Below are 21,037 nucleotides of genomic sequence, written 5' to 3' on the forward strand. Positions count from 1 at the left end.
AGAAGTGGTTATGCTGCCGTTCAGGAAATTTCTACTGCTAGCAGATGATGCTAGTGTGAAGGCTGCAGTTCACTACCGCTGTAAAATAAATTTAATCATGCTTGACAGGCCATACAAATGCATGCTCTTCCCTTCATGCCTCACATGTTGGCTCAAATTATTACCTGCACAATGCATGATTAAATGGTAGTTTACAAATGGATAGTGGTGGCAGACAAGTTCCACTTATCATGCGATTGTACAATGGCACCACAGGTACAATGCCGCTAGTAATAATAATAATAATAATAGTAATAATAATAATAATACATTTTATTTATAGGCACCTTTCAGGACACTCAAGGTCACCGTACAAAGTTGTTAAAAAGAAATAAAACACAATTAAAATTACACATATACATATATAAAACACATAGGTACATAAAATGGCAGTAGATAAAAGTGAAATTATGGAATTGAATAGGCCTGTCTGAATAAATAATGAACAGGAGGTTGGTTTGACTGAATGGTGACAGTTTACATCATTGAGAATGAGATGACGCTGACGTGGGATTTTGACCCTGATGTGTTAAATATGGATTAACAAACAATGACACTGAAAATCCAACGGTTTACACAACAAATTACAAGCAGCTTCCACTAATGTGTATAAGCAGTATATTTCTGCAAACACTGGTCGACGATTCTTTAGAAATTGACTGCCTCGGAGAGTAAAACTGCTACATCTTACTTTAATAAGAAGAATCAGAAAAAAATGCTAAAAGTGCTGGTTCACTGATGTTTTCACTGTATATGATAAAGTGTTATTACACATATATATTGGTTTATGTACATACATTTATATAAATGATTTCTAAATCTTCCACCAAAAATAATCCGTAAAGTGAAAGTCTTGTGATGTGCAGACAGTGTTTTGAAGCAGATCTAGTAACTCTGACAAACATTCCTTTGGAATAAAACCCACTGTCTCATTAATTCTCAGAATTTCACATTTTGACCAAAGACTGTATCTTAGAAACTACAGCCAACCAGCATTTTTGACTTAATTTTTCTTTATTAGTGACTCAAACTTGGATCAGTTTCAGTAATTTTATTCTGGAGGAATTTTACTTGTAAACTAGTGTTATTAATATTATTATTGTTCATTTTATTCATATTCTTTTGGTTAAAAAGCCCACAGTTCAATCAGTTTATCATTAGAGTATTATGCTCTGAATCACGTGAAAATGTGTATATTTTCTTCTACACTATTGTTTCTCAACCTTTTTTGAACAAATGCCACTTTACATCATCTTGAGTCTTCTGACACCCCCCATCAAAAAAATTGTGTAGGGTTGGGGGGGTTACCTTGGTTGGTACCGCAGGGACATACCTTTTGTCCCCATTGATATAACATGCTGGTGGATATCGATACTTATACAAACCAACGTGCCCCATTTCTGTCTCAGCACCCCCCTCTCAGCTTTCTCGTTCCAAACGCCCCCCAGTGGTGTCCCAACACCCCCTGGGGGTCAGTACCACCCCTGTTGAAAAACACTATTCTAGACAATCTCATTGTGATATTTAGGGTAAATGATGCGTCGGAACATATTTTCAAAGATTGAATTTTATGAAAAATGTTTGACACTGTTGAACCCACTGCTCTGTAACTCATAGCTGAAATACCAGATGTCCCTGATTTACTATTTTAGGAAACTACTGCTGAAACCACTGAGACACAGTGTTCTGTCGTTGACTTGCCTAAGCATTTGGTTTCTCCCACAGCGTACACTGACGCTGCGCGAGGTTTGTTGGTGACCAGAGCCAACTCCCCGAAATACTGGCCTCTGGAGCAGCGAGCCACCTCCACCTCTGTGTTGTCCTGCTGACCGGCCTTTGTCTGGAACAGGGATTCAGTACATTACATTACAACTGCATCTACAGTTTAAGCACTTCTAGTAAAATATTTAGACTTCATATTATTATGTGAGTGAACTACTTGTGCATTGTACTTACTTTACTTTTTATCAGGATTTTCACCTCTCCTGATTCCACAATGTAAAAACAATCAGCCTTGTCTCCCTGTAAAACACAGTAAGGTCATGTCTGCAAAGTCGAACATCTTAATGGATACAAACAGGCACTAAATGTGGTTCAGTGCCTCCTCAGAGGATACTTTACTGACCACATTAACCCTTATAGACCTAAACAGCTGCCAGCAACCAAACGCTTCTACTGATCTATATTGATGAATAACTTTTGAACAAATAATCCTTTCAATACATTAAAATAATTCAGGAAAAAGGCAGTTTGTCAGCTTTTCCGCTGCATCATACATTCAACAGCGGTTTTTACACTTTTTTTTCAACCATTGTTGCAACCGTTATATTCTAATATAATGCAGTTATAAAAATGTAGACTGTATAGTAGGGATGTAACGATATGAAAATTTCATATCATGGTTATTGTGACCAAAACTATCACGGTTATCATTATTATCGCAGTATTTATACTTATACACACACTGAAATAATGTAACCAAGTTGTATTTTGAAAATAATAATAATAATAATGATAAAGTAAAATAATAGGCACAATGTACTTTTTGTTGGCAGAAACGTTCAAATATTAACATGTAAACATCAAACATACAAATGTGCAATAAAGACCATCAGTACCTGCTGATGGTTCCACGGACCTGTTTTAGCACACGCGGTGACAGGTCTTTTAAAGCTGTGGCACCACGTCTATGGAATGACCTGCCTCTACACCTACGGTCCATGGACTCTGTAGAGAGCTTTAAGAAACACCTCAAAACCCTCCTGTTCAAAAAGGCTTTTTAGTCTCCCACCTGACCCAGGACCACCACAGACTGATTACACTCTATGTATTCATCATAACGTACTCCATGTGTCACCCCCCCCCCCAGTCTCTCTATATCTCTATCGCTCTCTCTTTTCTCCTCCTTTACTCTCTCTCTCTCTCTTTAACCCCAACTGGTCAAGGCAGACAGCCATCCTTCAGGAGTCTGGGTCTGCTCGAGGTTTCTGCCCGTTAAAGGGAAGTTTTTCCTCGCCACTGTCACCAATCACAAGTGTTTGCCCCTGAAGGATTCTGTTGGGTCTCTGTAAACTTAATTTGATTCTGATTTGAATTGATAAAGCACTTTGTGACTCTGTCTGTGAAAAGTGCTCTATAAATAAAATTTACTTTACTTTACTTACTTTACTAAAGATGGCCCCATATGGCCATTGTTTGACCATTTTCCAGATCAAGTTTGAGTTGTTTTAGTTTCTTTTTCATCATTCTAGCTAGCTAGATGTAAACAAACTTAATAAAAATGTTGAATATAAGCAACAAATGAACAAAATACGGAACAAATTGGACAAAAATGCACAAACATAAGTAGCAAAATCAATGAAAATGAACAAAAAATGAGATAAAATGAATAAAAACTGACCAAAATTGGCAAGAAAATGAATAAAAATAAATGTAAATAAGTAGCACAGTGATCCAGGAAATGTGCAGTACTGTGACTTTTCAAAGTGCAATAATCAAACATGGTTATCATGATAATTAGAATTTAAACGGTAATACTAACCGTCAGGAATTTTACCGCGGTTTATCGTTATACCGGTAATCGTTACATCCCTACTGTACACTAATAAATGATGTTACATTTCATTATCTAGTTATCAGCAAAGCAGATTATAATTTAATTATTTTCAAACTAGACTGACTTTTAATATATGACACTAAGGACATTCATTTACATGTCAGTAGATCCTTACTCCACAAAACAACTAACCAGTTTTCTTTTTTTGTTATTATCAGTATCATCCTGATACAGATTAGTTGATAGTCACTGTTCCCTTGAGGGTAGTTCTACAGTTTCATAATGGCACCAAAACACTGATTTACTCTACACATATTCTTTACGTTGACCAGTGGGGATCCACAGGTTCTAGATGTGGTAGTTTTTATGCTGTTGTGTATTCGTGCATGCTGTACCGCATTTCTCTAGCAGTCACTGCCAAAGCGTTGTGGCCATAGTAATGTGATTATAAGTCTACTGTATTCCAAAATTACTAATATCTACCAAAATATTGGTCCTGTCAACTTGTCATTTACGCTAGTCTGTTCCTTGACCAAAAATACATAAGTATGCCAAACTGCAGCAGTTAGCTCTTTCCGGATTTTGTGTGAATCCCCGAACGCACACACACACACGCACACACACAAAGGCCACTTGGCTTTTATAATATAGGTAGTTGATTGAGATAAAATACATGAATGATATTGTTGTGGCTCCAGATTGATTTTTTTTTTTTTTTTTTTACTTGCAGGCCAAAAAAGTCACTGACCCCTGGCTTAGGATGTCAATAGGTCACATTTAGTGCCTGTATTTGCAACATTTCACTTAAAATCTGATTTTATTTGCTCCAGTGCAAACAGCTCACCTGTGTTATAATGCACTCTCCATCTTTGAACACTCGTGCTCCCAGAACATCTACAATCTTCATCCTCTCAGAGAGCTAATGAAAAGGAAATACAGTCACAAAGAGAACACACTGCAGACTGAAGTACAAAGAAAAGCATGAAATGAACAATTTAGTTCATTAGTATTGATTTGTACAGAGGTTGTGTTTGTGTGACAAACCTCCAGAGAATTCAGAAGAGGCACAGATTCGATAAAGGTCTCATACATCCTCCTCTTCTTTGCGTTATTTTTCACTATCAGCCTATGAAAAGTGGCTCTATCCTGAAAGAGAAGCAACTGCTGCTTTAATTTGATCTGCCAGAGCTGACAAGTAGTTAAAAAAAATACTAAAAATAAAATGTTGTCACAGTGTTACGTCCAAATACTTAGTCCCAGTCTACTCTGGGTTTTTTTTTTATTTTTTTATTGGTACCATGTTTTTTGCCTCCCTCAGGTTGTGTGATTTCATTCCAGCTCAGACTCACCAGACCCCACAGTGCACCCTCCTCAGTGGCGATGATTGTAGCTGCTCGGGGTGTGTTGTACATCAGCGCCAACTCACCAAAGCTACCCTTATTGTTGTACTTTCCAACACACAAATTGACCCCGTCCTTCAGCACCAGAATGTCATACACACCCCTGGAACAGAACAGGACAAAGGAGATGTTGTTATAAGACTGACGGGGTGTTGGTGGTACGTCATTAAGAAGGGTTGTCTCACTTTTCTATCACGTAGAAGTTATCTCCATCGTCTCCCTGGTCGATGATGTGCTCCTGTGGTTTGACCAACACCTCAAACATGCCATCCAAAACCTCTGAGAACTGCTCCTGTTGGACATTTAACTCACAATGTTGGAGAAACCTGAATTCTCCAAGAGTTTAGGGTCAATATTATCATTAATCTTCAATATTTAATCAATAATCTTTTTCTGGATGAAACATTAAAAACACTGGCATTTCTTAGAGATGATGTTGATAATGTGTGACAGTCCAAAATACACAAAGAAAATATATCTACAAATTAGAAAATGAGAACATTCACAGGTTTGAGGTGTTCATGATCAATAGGCTTAGTTTTTTCTTACTTTTTGCAGTTTCGAGTAGACAATAACAAACTATCACCAATGACATTCTGACCACTGAAAGAAATAGTAATAGTATTGATTATTTCATAACAATGGTATGTTTCACTGGGTTGGATACATTAGGCGGCAAATGAACATTTAGTCCTGGAAGCTGATGTGTTGGAAGCAGCAAAAAGAACATCATGAACTGAGCAAGTTTGACCAGCGATGCTATTATAACGGTGATGAGTGGGTCAGAGCATCTCCACAACTGCAGGTCTTGTTGTTTGTTCCTGGTCTGCAGTGGTTAGTACCGACGAAAAATGGACTACGGAAGGACATCCCAGTCTCAGGTCTATTGATCATCTGTGGGAGGTGTTGGACAACTAAATCTGATCCATGGAGGTCCACCTTTCTACTTCCAGGACTTCAGGGATCTGATGCTAACGTCTTGGTCCAGATACAACAGCACACTTTCAGAGGTCTGGTGGAGTCTAGACCTCAGGTCAGAGCTGGTTTTGTGGAAAAAGGGGAACCTACACAATATAAGGCAGCAAGGTTATTATCGTTAACAAAAACTTATGACATGACGACAACTAGAATTGAAAAAACATTTTCATTAACTGAAATAAATAAAAACTATAATTAAAAGAAAAAATGATAACTGAAACTGTATTGTGTGCTTACAAAACTAACTAAAATATATAAAAATTATGGATAAAATTCCCTTCGTTTTCATCTTTGTCAGTGTTGGACTGATATGAAATTGATTTATTTCACTTGAGCAGGTTTAGCTGCTGGCAAGATACGGTACGTCATGGTCCGTCACTTGCTGCCACTTGTTGTTTAGAGTCGTCTTCTGGTCCCCACTCTACCTGGAAACATGGAGACTAAATTTGAGAGAAAGCAGCAGAGTCCTGTCTGGGATTTATTTGAATTTGACGGCGAGGAAGAGAAAAGTCATTAAAAAAAAACTAAATCTAATACAAGAACTAAACTAAAACTAAGCATTTAGAAAAAAAATGAAAACTAATAAAAACTAGCAAACCTGCTCTATAAACAAATTAAAAGTGAATTAGAGGGGGAAAAAAAGTAAAAACTAAATAAAAATAAACTATAATGAAAAATCCAAAACTATTATAACCTTGTTAGGCAGGTGATGATAATGTTCTGCTCCCATAGATGCTGGATTGGTTAGGATGTGGTTGTTCTTTAGATGCTTTTGGCAGAATCATGTTACATTGGGAAACAACAAGAAGATCTGGAGATGCTCTCAGACAATAATTTAACTGTCATAATTTTTCCCTTGTCAAGTTGCTCAGATCCATACTCTTACCCATTCTACTGTTTCTAACACATCAACTTCAATGGGACGCACTGACAGGTCCCATTGGAATGCGATAATCTAAAATAATACAACCTTTCAGTGGTTAAAATGTTATGGCTGATTGGTGTATATACATGAGGCATAAAAGCATAACACTATAAATACTGGTACCACTTTATAATAATGGTATAAAATCATATACTTCACTAATGCATGACTATTGATGATTTAGCACATAACGTAACCAATGTGTCATGAATTCCTGTTGCTCACAAAAACTAATAATGAGGAGTTTTAAAAGTAACTGATCTTAAAATCCATCCTTAAAACCACTACTAAATTACTAACAAGGGCAATGTGCTCATACACCATAATCCTGGCTGATCCTGAGTTGTGCACAATGATATTGTAAAAATCACGTAAGAATCAAAAATCAAAATTATCATTAGAGGAAAATATTTACAGCACGAGTTCAGCAGTAACAAACACTACGTGTATCTTGTTTATGCTCTATATTTCACTAAGTAGAAGCAATCTGTGGTTCTTCTGACCATTGGCAGCAACATGAAAATGTTTGGAACAATAAACACAGAACGTGCATAAATGCCTTATTTACTGACCTGTGTCAATGCTGTTTTTCATGCATCAATGCACTAAACCAGGGTCTACAGGATATTTAACCTACATACAGTTAAAATGGTCTTCAAACCTGCTGTGAATAGAAATTTGTGCAGTGAAACAATTTTTGTAGATTTTTTCCATGTGTTTCCTGGGCACATTAAAGAAAAATTATAAACATTTTATTGGCAAATAAATCACATTTATGCAAAGAGTCAGTTTGTGTCATTGCAAAACCTTTTACCAGCATCTACAGTTGAGTGATTGAAGCAATAATTTGATGACAGTAAAGATTTTTTCATGAATATCTGTTAATTTTTTTACACATTTGTTCTGTCAAAATAAATCTTCCTAACATTAAATTACCTAAGTTGCTACATATAAACAACAGAACATGCGTGTGTCTCTAAACAATAATAAAAGGCTGAGATGAGACTGACTGATGGAAAAAAAAAAAGATGGTGTTTCCACTTTTAACAGAGCGTGAGTGTATATTTGTACCTTATTATAAAGTGCTATAGTGAAACACATCAGCCTGTGGTTGTAGGTTTTGTCTGAACAATGATGGGAAATGTTGAGTATCAAACACTTATTCTTTTGTCCTCTTTTACATCCTGTGTTTGGGTCACTTCTTTCATTCTGTTTGTGTGTTTATTTGTGTCATCTTCACGACTTTTTGCAAATTCACAACATACCTCACATATTTTGACATGACTTTAAGAACTGAGAACGTGACTAAAAACTACAACAGACCTCAACATATTTTAATTACAACAGTGATCAAATCTATTTACATAAACCACAACAGTCAGTGTTTGTTGCATCTCAGTAAAACTATTACATTGTTCCCCTAGTTAAAGTCCTGTTTCTTACGTTTTCATTATAACCTATAAGAAAAAAATAGAAAAGGAAGAACAACATAATGATTATGACTAGATGTTTCCACCTCTGTGAATGTTTCTGTACCTGCTCTAAAGTCTTGAACAGTAAAATATCTTTGCAGGCGTCCTGAAGCCTGCGACGCTGCTCATCTGTTTTGGGATGCACAACCCGTGGCTCTGAGTCACCGTCCTCATCATCATCAGGGTTGTACGCCTCTGCACAGACTACAGCAGGACAAACAGGGTCAAATACTGGACTAGAGTTATGTCAAAATTACTTAATGTTCCGTTACTGACCTGAAACTCTGCGGTTGTATTTACCAGTGGTGCACTCTGCAGAGACAACAGTGGGGAGTTACATCCATCTACTAAATATCATGATAAACTAAAATTAAATCAGCAGGAGAAAGAAAATCTCTTTAACACTCACTAACAGTGTCCTCCTCCTTCTCTTCCTCCTCTTCATCTTTTTTAGGTTTGTTCGAATTAGTTTCAAAAGTGACTCCTTTCTTTGCAGGTTTGCTTCGTTTCTTGATCCGCTGATTCTGTTTTTGCTTCTCCAGAACAGAAGTGAAATGCTGCACTGCAAATTCAGCCAGGTTTGCAGGCCTGTGGCGAAGTACCTCCACAGCGTACCCCTGCAGAAGCTCCTTTAAACCCACCGGAATCTCAGCTTTACTCATCATTCAGGTTCAGAGGAGGAAAAAGTCGAACGTTCCTCTAAAACAACTGCATCCTCACAAATCTTTAAAGGTAGATCAGTTAATTTACACCCAGAACATTTAGTCTCAGCTTTCAGAACATGCCACAAATTTGGGAAACATCTATCACAGCATCCTCCTCTTCTCCCAGCTGCTTTCACATTGAGCAGCTTATTGATTGTTTTTTATTGAAAGCAGCCTGTTGGAAAGTATTGACCGGCACTTTTCACTGCACATGTAATTACAGGCTGTCGGATGGATTATACCTCTGAACTTGATGACCCAACAGAGAAACAACACACAGAGGACTGTTTGCGATGTTTATCTTGGAAGTCAGACTTGATACATCATTACAGAAACATATTGAAGACATATCTGCTTAAAAAATGTGCACATTAGTCTCTAAATACAGATTCTGCTCAGCTTTACTTCTATACATGCTCACATTCATGTAAATGTTAATTACTGTTCTCGTAATTTCACATTAATCAAACAAACAGATGCAAAGTATCACTGGTCACTGAGAGGAGTGCGACCCAACAGGAAGGCGTGTATTGCTGTCAGACTGAACACACACAGTATAACAAAATGCACCTTTTCCCTGATATGTGCATCTGCTCGCAGATAACAAAAGGTAAGGCACAGCATGTTCAGGTCACTCCTTATCTTATAATTAAAAAACACAATGAAAAAAAAAAAAAATCAGAAAGCATGTAAAGCAGGAGTGAGAACATTCGACCGTCTGTGTGTGTGTTGAAGCGTGTTTGTGTGTGTGCACTGGCACCAATAAAGAGTCGTCACATTTCTGCACTGAATTATCAGCAGGTCTGAATGATCTACTTAGTATCCACATGAACCAAAACAAAAGCATTTGTTTGTAAAATCATTAAAATCTCTTTAGATTAGGCTTAATCTGTGTGTTTGTGTGTGTACTACTAAACACATAATTGTTGTGTTACAAAGTCCTATTCCTGGGAGTTTACACGTGAGCTGATGCTGGGCCTTCATCACAGGTTCGGTGCCACCCAGTTTAGGAACTTCATCGCAAGTTCAAAACCTAAGAAACAAGCCTGAAAAAGACAAAGGTTGATAGTATCAGACGTGACAGAAGAACCTTCGCTACTCAAGTAAAAGTACAAGTTCTACTGTTTCTACTGGCTGGAAATCTACTGAGCCTCACATTGCCCTTGTGAGTATCATTTCCTTTGATTAAACAAACGACACCTTTTCTCTGAGGTCGAGTCACTCTCGTCTGTTTCGTCTTTCACATTGCTACATTTGTCATGTGACATGCACCGCTCTTCATACTAAAGGATTGTCTTATCTATGCATTATTCCTGTATCCATATAGGGTAAAAATCAGTCTTGATGTTGGGGACATGCGCAATAATGAAAAAATAAAAACTAAATGAATAAATAATTTTTTTAAGTGCAAAAAAAGGACACTTTAAAACAAAACAACAAAAAAAATACAAAAAACATAAAAACCAAAAAAAAAAAAAACCAAAAAACCCCCCACTGTATATGAACCAAAATGAAACAGAACTTTTAATAAAATCAGATTGATTTTTATTTCCCTCTTGTTTAAGCTGCCTTTACACAACACAGGACATTTAATACATGATTTTGTAAATTATACTGTATTGGATGTCATGTTTATTTTCATATCATCATACCTTTTTGAGTATCTAAGAAATTCCATCATAATATATGTAAAAACTAAAACACTCAAACTAAATAAAACCTAAAACAAGGAAATGAATTCTTTAGAGTCATTCTCAACATTAAAACATTGTCACCATCAATGTTGGTGATAATGCGCCTCAAAATCTTCAAATATGTAAAAATTAGAATTTTACAGGTCAAAACACCTCAACTCTCCTCTTCCTCCACACCTTCATAATAACTTGTACTTTAATAGTTATCCAGAGCATGACTCCGTATCATTAAATTGTATTTACAAGATGGAAGGAAAGAAAAATGCATGGTGCCACCTCTTATCAGATGAGTTCAGTCCACTCGTCCTTCAGTCAGTTTCTGCAAATCACTGGGTTCAACCTGAACCCATTTTATAGTTCTGTTTAGGGTCACTGGACTCAAATGGAGGCATTGACTTTACCCTGTAAAAACAGCTGCCTGTTTGGATCTGAAAAAATGTATTAAAACACCACAACGACACGGAAACACAGGGTGGAGATGTGCACTTTCTATCGGTGAAAGAGACATTCCCTGTGGAAAAAGACTAAACGGAAAGAAAAAGTGGAAAAAGTATTTTAAATATAGCTCATACTAAAACAGATACTGCTGTTTTTGGTGACTCTATATTGTATGGTAAAAACAGAACAAAACCACCAGGTTTAACGCATTCAGAGCTTCATATAGTTCTGAATAAGTGTCTTATACTGATGTCCCTGAATGACTCCTGTCACAAACTCCATCTCTTTTACTGTTTTCATAGAATGTGTGGAGTACAAATGAAAAACTGAAATCCAAAGTCTTTGTAAAAATAAAATAGAATCAAAATATCAAAATAAAAAAACAAAACATAAATGTCATTGTGACCGAATCCTCTTGGAACTGTTCAATGTCATTAAATTGAAGAAAACAAAGTAAACTCACTGCGTTTGCAGGAAAAGCTCTAAGCATGACAGCGTTGAAGCCTTTGTACAGAGAACCGATGCCTTCCTCTCTGATCAGCTCACGCAGGACGTCCCGAAAACCATTGGGATACTTTCCTTCAGGAGCTGAGGAAAGAAATACAACAGGAAAATCAGACACAAATAAACAAAACTTATGTGAGTAATCCATCAAATACTGGAATAGATTTAATGGATAGAGATTTGACAAGCAAAAGTCCAACTGTCACTGACTTGGTATTAAATGATGTGACCTCTAAAGAGTCAAACCATTCCTGCAGTGGATTTCTGTGGACTTTTTAGAAGTCGTTTAGAAGTCAGTGCAGTTAAACCAAATCATAATTAGACAGCAGGAAAAACCATCCACCTTCTGACTCAACTCAATAAAACCTTTACTTCATATGAATGAAGACAGACTACAGGAACTGAAACAGTGGTATGCTGTCCAACTGCATTTAGTAAAACAAACAGGAGTGAGACTGAGGTTTTAATCTGTGGTAAATACTGGATGTGTGCTGCACAATGCAAATCAAACCTGTTTGGAAACGAGACTTCAGGACATCGGGTGGAATTGCAACGGCCCAGTTACAGATCCCGGCCATTCCTCCGGCAAACAGGACGCTGGGAATGCTGAGATCATTATGGCTGCAGAGAAGAACAGACCAAAAACTCAGAGCTCATTTCACAATATGACACCAATAAAATACAGTGGCAAAGAACAAATACCCACCTTTTCCCTGCTGGTGTGAGGAGGTTCTTCAAACACTCGTAGGACATGAAGTACATCCCACTGGCTGGCACGTCTGACAAACAAAATCAGTCACTTTAGTTGGAAAACAATGAAATGTAAAACAGTTTAATTCATCAGTATGCATTGTGAACATATTCTTTAAACATAAAAGATGAATTACAATATTAATCTGATCAGTCTACATATATTATACTGAATATTTTATGTCAGGGTTTCTGTAGGTTTCAAAATTTAAAATTAAGATCTTCTTGAGATCAACAAAATTAAAAACTCTGTTCTTGATATGAATACAAAACAATGCTGAGTAATGACAGCCATTTGCTGGTAGCTTTTTTTTCATTTTAGTTTTATATATACCCAAAACAACTAATTTGACAAATTTCTTACCAGGAGGTCAAACAGCAATCAATGTTAAGACCTGTAAAACTTGTTTTTAAGACATAAAAACTCCTGGAAACCCTGATGTGCAATTTTGTTTTTGTAAGAAAGATGCATTTGGTGGAGACAGTGGGACCTACTGGAAAGTAAACAAAGACACAACTAACAAGTGGTGCCAGGCACAACAAACCCCACCCCTCGCACTTATTGTAGCTTGTTTTGGCATCGATCCAGCTGATGTCATCATGTCTACGCATGTGCTGATGTCAGCATATCAATTGCCTCTATATATGTGCCAAGTCTGAAGTAAATTGAAACAAAATTGATGTTTTTATAGACATGTGAAATTTCACCCATTATATGCAAATGGGAGAAGAAAAAATAGTTTAAAAATTCATAAAAAAATTTTAACTTTGACCTACCTTTCCCAAAACGTAATCACATCTATTCTGGGTCACTGGCAATCTATAAACCTAATTTGATATGAATTCAACCAATAGTTTTGCTGCTACAGACGTTTGAAATTTCTCCCATTATCAGTAAAAGGGGGAAAAAAAGATTTGAAAAATTCATAAAAAATTTAAACTTTGCTCAATTTTTCCCAAAATGTAATGACATCTATTCTGGGTCATTGGCAATCTATAAACCTAATTTGGTATGAATTCAACCAACAGTAAAAAACACAAATCACCTCTGTTTTCTGTACGGTTTGTGTTGTCAATAGTATTAATAGTAATAGAATATCAAACTCCATTCTTGTAATTTAATTGTGTCCAGTGGTGAAAACAACATTGTTCTAGGTTTTATAACTGCCACTTTTTTTTTCTCTCTAATAGCTATTTCTTAGTGGTTCTCATCCCATCTGGTCACTTTCTGACTTTAGTCAAAGGCCATGTGGTGTTAGTTTTCCTCACCATGACAAACTGACAGAGTAACTCACTACTCCCTCTAGTGGTCACAAATCTTTAACATAGCTTCACGACTCTATTTTTTCACAATTAATTTAAGTCATATTTAAATACTATTAAGTGGAAATACTACATATACAAACAACTACAAGCTGAAAAGGGTAAGTTTGATTCAGGCACAGGGCATTTTAAAACCACGGATCACTTCTCCATGTATAAATGTTCCATTAAAAAAAATAACTTCTCCCTTGACATCATTTTGCAAAGACACTGTTGTTACATCCTGTGTTTAGTGCTGCCTGAGACAAGTGATTTGTTTAAAGAAATATCAATGAGCCAAAGAGCCCTGAGAGCTTTTCCCCTATTAAAGGACAACAGTGGATGGTGCTTGACCTATTTCTGGTGCTGACACAGCGTAAAAGGAGTGTGTGCAGTAGTAGTGTGTAGGTCCAGCTATGCAAGACTGGGTCTACACTGCAAAAATCAAAATCTTACCACGTGTATTTTCCTCATTTCTAGTCAAAATATCTCATCGTACTTAAAATAACACCTAATCACCTAAAGAGTAACTTTTCAGTGAGATATAAGAACTTATTTTTAGACAATAGATCTTGAAAATCTTATTTCAAGAAATCTTACCAAGATAATTTTCACTTGTTCCATTGGCAGATATATTTTTTGTTTGAATTAAGCAAAAAATATTGAATTAAGCAAAAAAAAAAATCTGTCAATGGACAGGTCTTAATTTAAGTGTGATGAGATATTTTGACTAGAAATGAGAAAAATACACTTGGTAAGATTTTGATTTTTGCAGTGTAGCATACACCTGCTGAGTAGAAACACATGGGGAAATTGAAATTAAATTTGTTTTCTTACTCATTACATTTCTTCTGTAATGTGTTTATCATGTGTGTTCATATTATAGTGGCAGTGGATATACAACTTCTGACATCAGGTTTTGTAAATACCTCTCATGAGAGTCAGAGCAGTTCCTTTGTAGATTCCTCTGATGCCGGATTCTCTGTACAGCTGTTTGACACAATCCATCGGTCCTGCATACTTCACCTCCCCGCTCGATGCCTGAATCTGTCCAAACACACACAGAGCAACATGAAGCTGGAGCAGATTTGATGATTAATCAAAAATCTAATGAAATACCAGCTCTTCCTAACGGGGTTAAACTCCATATATCTGCAGAAACACAAAAGCTCTGACCTGTAGGAGGCATTTGATGCGCTCTCCTGGAGCCATGATGGCCGTGGTGAAAACACCTGACAACATGCCCGCTGCAAACAGCTGAGGATACCTGCAGGAGGAGAGAGGAAGAGTTTGAAGCACATACGACAGATCATCCACAGAGCATTTAGAAGAAATGGACGAAGGGCAGGCAGTGACAGAGCAATCACCTACGTAAGAATGTCATCGGGGGTCTTCTGTTGAAGCTTCTTGCCGAGCCCGAATCCAAAGAAGCAGACAGCGAACATGGGTGTTACTCCGATGATCGGGGCTGCCATGCCCTTATAGAGTCCCTTCAAACCCTAAAGAAAATATGGATATGAAGACACCTCATTGTGGGGGTAGATTTAAAACTAAGTATTTTCTATGTGATTTCTGGTTTTCTTACCTCTTTGGCTAAAGTCTTTTTGCAGCAATCGATGGTTCCGGCATATAGGGGGCTCTCTCCGGGTTTGGGTTTAGGCTGAGTCTGTAAACGCACCTGAAAAAAAAAAAAAGTGTTGGGTTTAGTTGTGTTATATGGAAATAGGGTGGATCTTGTTGCTAAATAATACACTGACAAGTTTACAGCATTAGTTAGAGAAAGGTCTTTTCCTGTTTCAACAATTAAACTGCAAATGTTGGTGATCAAAGCTTTTCCATTATGCATATGTTTGAATGTTCCCTACGTTTATTTTTAATCATGCCTGTAACTGTTCTTTGTACTGAAATGAGTCATGTCTAAGTCAAGATACAGAAAATAACTCACAGCTGCTCAAAATACTTGGTTTCATCATCTCTATTGGAGTTTTATTGGTTTATGTGATAACAGTGTAGCAGTTTGTCAGATAAAACAAGCAGTGGCTCGAGCATATTATTAAAATTCTTTAAAAGTTCTTCAAAATAACAAATCATTGCAGCACAAATCACAGCTCCATTTATGAATCATGACAACAGTGAAAGTGTATAAACAGGGTTCTTACAGGTTTCTACAAGTTAAATTTAAGACTTTTTTAGACTACTTAGAACAGAATTTAATGCTCATTTCACAGCCTATTTCACAGTCACACTGGCAAAAATTTGTGACTCCTAGAATGTAGGACAATGTATTTATGTACATCAGCAGAGACTGAATATTACACACATACTGTACACAGAACTGAATATTCTGTGATCATGTCTCACCGGGGGCTGCAAAGTTAGCGATAATTGGTTCCTAATTTCAATATAAATTGTTGGGTTGGAACAGGTGGAACTGAGTCATCTAATGTTGTTTCTTTCTAGTTTGGACATTTAACACATTTAAACATAATACAGAGAACAAGTTTATGGCAACAAAACTTAAGACCTACCATATCGAATTGAATACATTTTAAAGACTTTTTAAAAGGTATTAAATGCAGATTTGTAAATTCAAGGCTTTTAAGACTTTTAAGACCCCACAGGAACCCTGTATATATGAAACCTCTTCTCAGTTTTTAAAACCTGCCTCACAACTTTTAAATAAATTTTATGCATATGTTATTGAAAACATGCACATTCCTGGCTCAAAATGCAGAGAAGATGGTACCATCCTGATCATGTGCAAGTCACTTTCAGCTAGCTTCAAGCATTTTACAGGTTGCATATTTCAGGGTAATTATATTATGATTGAAGTAACAAGTGGCTGGTTATTGGCAATTATACTAACACCAGCTGATCTACTTTTTGACAGTTCAAGTTCAGTTTGCTGTGCATCAGTTGCATTCATGTGTCTCCCCCTACCCCCCCCCCCCCCCCCCCCTTTCCCCCTCTCCCTCAGTCTCTCTCTCTCTCACACACTCTTTTTCTCCTCCTTTACCCTCTCTTTAACCCTAACTGGTCAAGGCAGACGGCAATCCTCTAGGAGTCTGGGTCTGCTCGAGGTTTCTGCCTGTTAAAAGGAAGTTTTCCTTTGCCACTGTCACCAGTCACAAGTGTTTGCTCCTGGAGGATTCTGTTGGGTTTCTGTAAATTGATTTGAGAGTCTGGTTTTGACCGGCTCGATATGTAAAGTGTCATGAGATAACTTTTGTTATGATTTGGCACCATATAAAGAAAATTTTATTGATTGATTAATACTTGTTTTAGTGTAAATTTATCAAATAATCTCCACTGTTTTTTGCACTATCTTTATGCATGCACACTTTTTCTTGCACTTTATTCTGTTGCTACCTTGATTGTTGAATTTCCCTGTTGTGGGATCGATAAAGTCTAATCTAATCTCATCTCATCTAATCTAATCTAATCTAATCTAATATAATCTAATCTAATCCAGCTATGAAAAAGACCCAACAGAGACTCCACTTCCTAAGCGTACTGAAAAGGAACCATATAGAAGAGAATCTGTTGATGGCCTTCTACCGCAGCAGCATAAGAGAGCATCTTTACATGTTACACCATGGCCTGGTATACAAGCTGTTCAGTGGCAGACAGGAAAAACCTGCAGAGGGTCATAAAAGCTGCCCAGAAGATCACTGGGTGTCCCATACCCTCTTTGTACAACATCACTAGTAAGCAGTGTCTAAGGAGAGCAAGGTAAATTGCTGCTGACCCGACACACACCCAGGAGAACACTGGGTCAACCTCATGTCCTCAGGCTGGAGGTACAGGCAGGACTAACAGACTGAAAAACTGTTTCTGTTCTAGGGCTGTAAGGACTCTAAATGCATCCTGAATGTGTACCGAGTAACTGAAAGCACTTAATGACTAAAATTTGCTTAGAGGTCTTATTTATGTCTTTGTGCATAAGAAATCAATATAAGTGAATCCCCAAAGGAACTTTGTGTTGGTAAATACAAGTTATGCAAATTTACGGGATTTCAGTTCTGTTGCAACATGTTGATGGTCATATGAACTATGTTTTCAGGTCAAAAATGTCCAATTTCATCACAATTAATGCTATATTTTCATGTCACAAATGGCCAAGTTATATTTTAACAAAATTTACCTGAAAAACAAATATTCTATTCTTTTAGATTCCCCAATTTTTCTTACAAGATTATACACTACATATCACGTTTTATTTTTACAAGTTGCAATATGGAGTATGGTGCTGATCCATCCTGCTTATGTTACGCGAATACATACATTAAGAATGTCACACGTCACTTTTTAAATCAACAGTTTTCTAATAATAAGCATTTATATAAAGAAATAACAATTCTATATTGTTATTTACTCTTTAGTATGATGATAAACTATACAATAAATAATTCTGATACTAGTTTTTGCACAGGGATCATTTGTGGAAACGGTGACATGGCTGCCGAGCATTAGTATGATGGGATCAGTAACAACCATGTCACATCTGTCCACTGCCACATTTTGTGTTTTTGTGTCAGCTGTTATTGTTTTAGATCCACAATACTAACATTTATGAATAAGAGGATAATTAGCAATAGTAAGTATATAAGTTTATTCCTAATAAAGTACTGGTACTGACCAGATCATCATGGGTAATGTCACGTCCGTCCACCAGCAAAAGTTTTCACATACACGTGCTATTCAAAATCCAATATTTCTGAAAATATAGCTTCCACTGTCAAATAATATCAGTAGTCTGTGCACAAATGTATTAGCATTATTTCAACATAGTTCTATGCATTTCTTACAACTTTTTTTTTTTTTTTTTACAAAAATGGCCACTCATTTGACCCCCTAAGTAAATTTTAGCCATTAAAAAAAAAAATAAAATATATATATATATATATATATATATATATATATATATATATATATATATATATATGTATTGCTTTTTACATACTTTTCTTCCTATTTTACCGTTTCTCGTATTTGTACTTGTTGCATCACTGACTGGAGAAACCAAACATTTTCATTGTCTACCTGCTGTGCTACGACAATAAAAGGTTTATAAATGAAAAAAGTACAAATAATGAAACTCCATATCGAAATTATTAGTTAGATCTTCCAAGTGTTATTATGTTAGGCCACTATGGTTTTGAGGAGCTGTAATTCAGTATGTGGACCATCTCCTGTCATGTATTTTTAATGAGTGTAGTGTTCCACTGAATGTCCAATACAATAAGAGTGACTGACAGTGTCAGGTGCTTCAGGTGAGTTCAGGAGGACTCCGGCTCTGAGCTGAGTCACATTAACACTGTCTTACTGAATGTGGGTCAAAGGTCTACAGCTCAATGACTGCTTTTATGCTTCTTCTGTAATAACACAAACAGTGAATGTGTCCCAGCTTCACATCTGACAGAAACAGATCTCAGACCGGCTCTAAAGGTTCAACATGCAGTCTGGTTGGTCTGTGCAGAAAAAAGCCAACAGTGTAAAGAGTAACATTTACTTTGATGGTGTCCAGAGGATGTCCGGCAAAGACGAGGCAAACACCCCCAAACCCTCCGGCGAAGAAGTTCTTCAGCGGACTGATCGGCTGCGGCTGTTTGGACATTTTGACTTCACTACAAAACACAACAACAGCGACTGGATGAAACTGACGTCGACCTCAAACCGACACACAAACACAAACCGGAAAACGGAGAAATAAGGTCTCACCTGGTCTGTCGCACAGTTGGAGATGTGTCCTACCTGACGGACCTTTCACCCACTTCCGAGCCCGGACCGACCTGACTGTAACACCGGCACCGTGTCCGACTGTGTTTGGAGTCCGGGTGGAAACCAAGAGAACCTAAAAATTTTATGGGTCACTGTAGTTTTATCCAAAGCGCAATAGTTTTAATTATGAGGGACAAAAAAATTAGACTTTCTGATCAATAATATACTGATCTTAGGTCAATACTACATACGCAAACCCAGATGTCAACATTCAGAATAAGCTTTCATCATTTTTTATTCTCTAAAATCGGATACATCTAAAACATGTCTGCTTTGTAAGAACTGATCACTAAAATATATTTTTAAAGAAGAATTTAAGAACAATTAAAAATTTAAGACCCTATATAAAAATACAACCCCCCCAAAACAAACAAACAAACAAACAAACAAACAAACAAACAATCAAAACAAACAAACAAACAAACAAACAAACAAACAAACAACTCCATAGAAAAGAGAAACTAATAGCCAAAATACTAAATTATTACGCTTTGGATTAAATTACAGTGACACTTAAACTTGCGTTGCTTTAATAGAAGGAAACTGGACCTCTTTCTGTTATTTGTGTTTATTTGCAAAATAAATATTTTCTCAATTCTAATGTAAGAAATAAATTAATAGATGTATATCTGTCTTTGTGTAACAGGTAGAAGTGTCATATATAATATAAACATATGAATTACAATGCATTTCAGTATTACAGTATTCCCAGTCTTACATACAGCTTTGGGAATAATTATTAAACTGTTTGTAAGTTTGTGTAGAAACTCAAGATAAAATCCCTTGGATATGACCTTTTGGTATTCTCTCCATGAATGTTAACAATTTCTATGCATAATGTATGCTACTTCTTATTGAGGAAGTGGCATACAGCCTGTTTCTCAATTAAACTGTCAAATATTTGTGTTACTTGTCAGATTTCTTGCCTCACATCTGCACACAAGAAAAATCTGATGATTTTGTAAGCTTTTGTAAGCTAATTTATGACAAATGTATTGATTTTCACTGTTATTACAATGGTCCAACTATTATTCCCAAAGTTGCATGAATATAAAAACAAAAACTAAACCAGATTATTGCACAAATGTGCATATATGCACATTTGTTTATCTATCATTGACACGATATACTAAATACTGAAGTACACCTCCACAAGAAGACATTACAGCATTTCTCAGACTGAGTAATGGTTGGTCGTATACATCTGTGAATTTCATTTGCATCCATCTGCCAGAATTTGTTTGTGTGCTGATGTATCTTTCACTTCTGTTTTTTTTCTCCATAAAACTAAACTTTGAACTAATTGAATTGAATCTACTACACAATACTCCCCATGTAGATTCTCCTTCTCCTGGATAATTTTCATTTCTGTGTCAGAGTGGTTTGAATTTGTAGATTTGTGTGAGATGTTAATACAAGTTTTAATTAAAATATTTTAAATAACCATATTCTCTGACCCCCCACCCCCTTTCAAACAACCACTCTGACCTCTTC

General features: G+C 36.5%; 1 protein-coding gene across 1 annotated transcript in view; it reads right to left on the reverse strand.

Annotated features, from left to right (window-relative positions):
- prkar2ab (protein kinase, cAMP-dependent, regulatory, type II, alpha, B) overlaps window positions 1-19,596 on the reverse strand; it is a 22,842-nt gene extending 3,246 nt beyond the window's left edge. The window contains exons 1-17 of the mRNA XM_030133403.1: window positions 19,484-19,596; window positions 19,275-19,389; window positions 15,348-15,440; window positions 15,134-15,261; window positions 14,939-15,029; window positions 14,692-14,809; window positions 12,413-12,489; window positions 11,142-11,145; window positions 8,780-9,022; window positions 8,647-8,682; window positions 8,435-8,574; window positions 5,181-5,287; window positions 4,945-5,098; window positions 4,640-4,741; window positions 4,440-4,514; window positions 1,996-2,061; window positions 1,741-1,879 (exon numbers count right to left, since the gene is read on the reverse strand). Coding sequence (XP_029989263.1) covers window positions 1,741-1,879; window positions 1,996-2,061; window positions 4,440-4,514; window positions 4,640-4,741; window positions 4,945-5,098; window positions 5,181-5,287; window positions 8,435-8,574; window positions 8,647-8,682; window positions 8,780-9,022; window positions 11,142-11,145; window positions 12,413-12,489; window positions 14,692-14,809; window positions 14,939-15,029; window positions 15,134-15,261; window positions 15,348-15,440; window positions 19,275-19,379 — 1,678 coding nt within the window. The 5' untranslated portion in view covers window positions 19,380-19,389; window positions 19,484-19,596. The remainder of the gene's footprint in view (window positions 1-1,740; window positions 1,880-1,995; window positions 2,062-4,439; window positions 4,515-4,639; window positions 4,742-4,944; window positions 5,099-5,180; window positions 5,288-8,434; window positions 8,575-8,646; window positions 8,683-8,779; window positions 9,023-11,141; window positions 11,146-12,412; window positions 12,490-14,691; window positions 14,810-14,938; window positions 15,030-15,133; window positions 15,262-15,347; window positions 15,441-19,274; window positions 19,390-19,483) is intronic.
- Window positions 19,597-21,037: the final 1,441 nt, after the last annotated feature.

Source organism: Sphaeramia orbicularis, chromosome 5 (genome assembly GCF_902148855.1).
Source record: "Sphaeramia orbicularis chromosome 5, fSphaOr1.1, whole genome shotgun sequence".
In the NCBI taxonomy this organism is placed as follows: Eukaryota; Metazoa; Chordata; class Actinopteri; order Kurtiformes; family Apogonidae; genus Sphaeramia; species Sphaeramia orbicularis.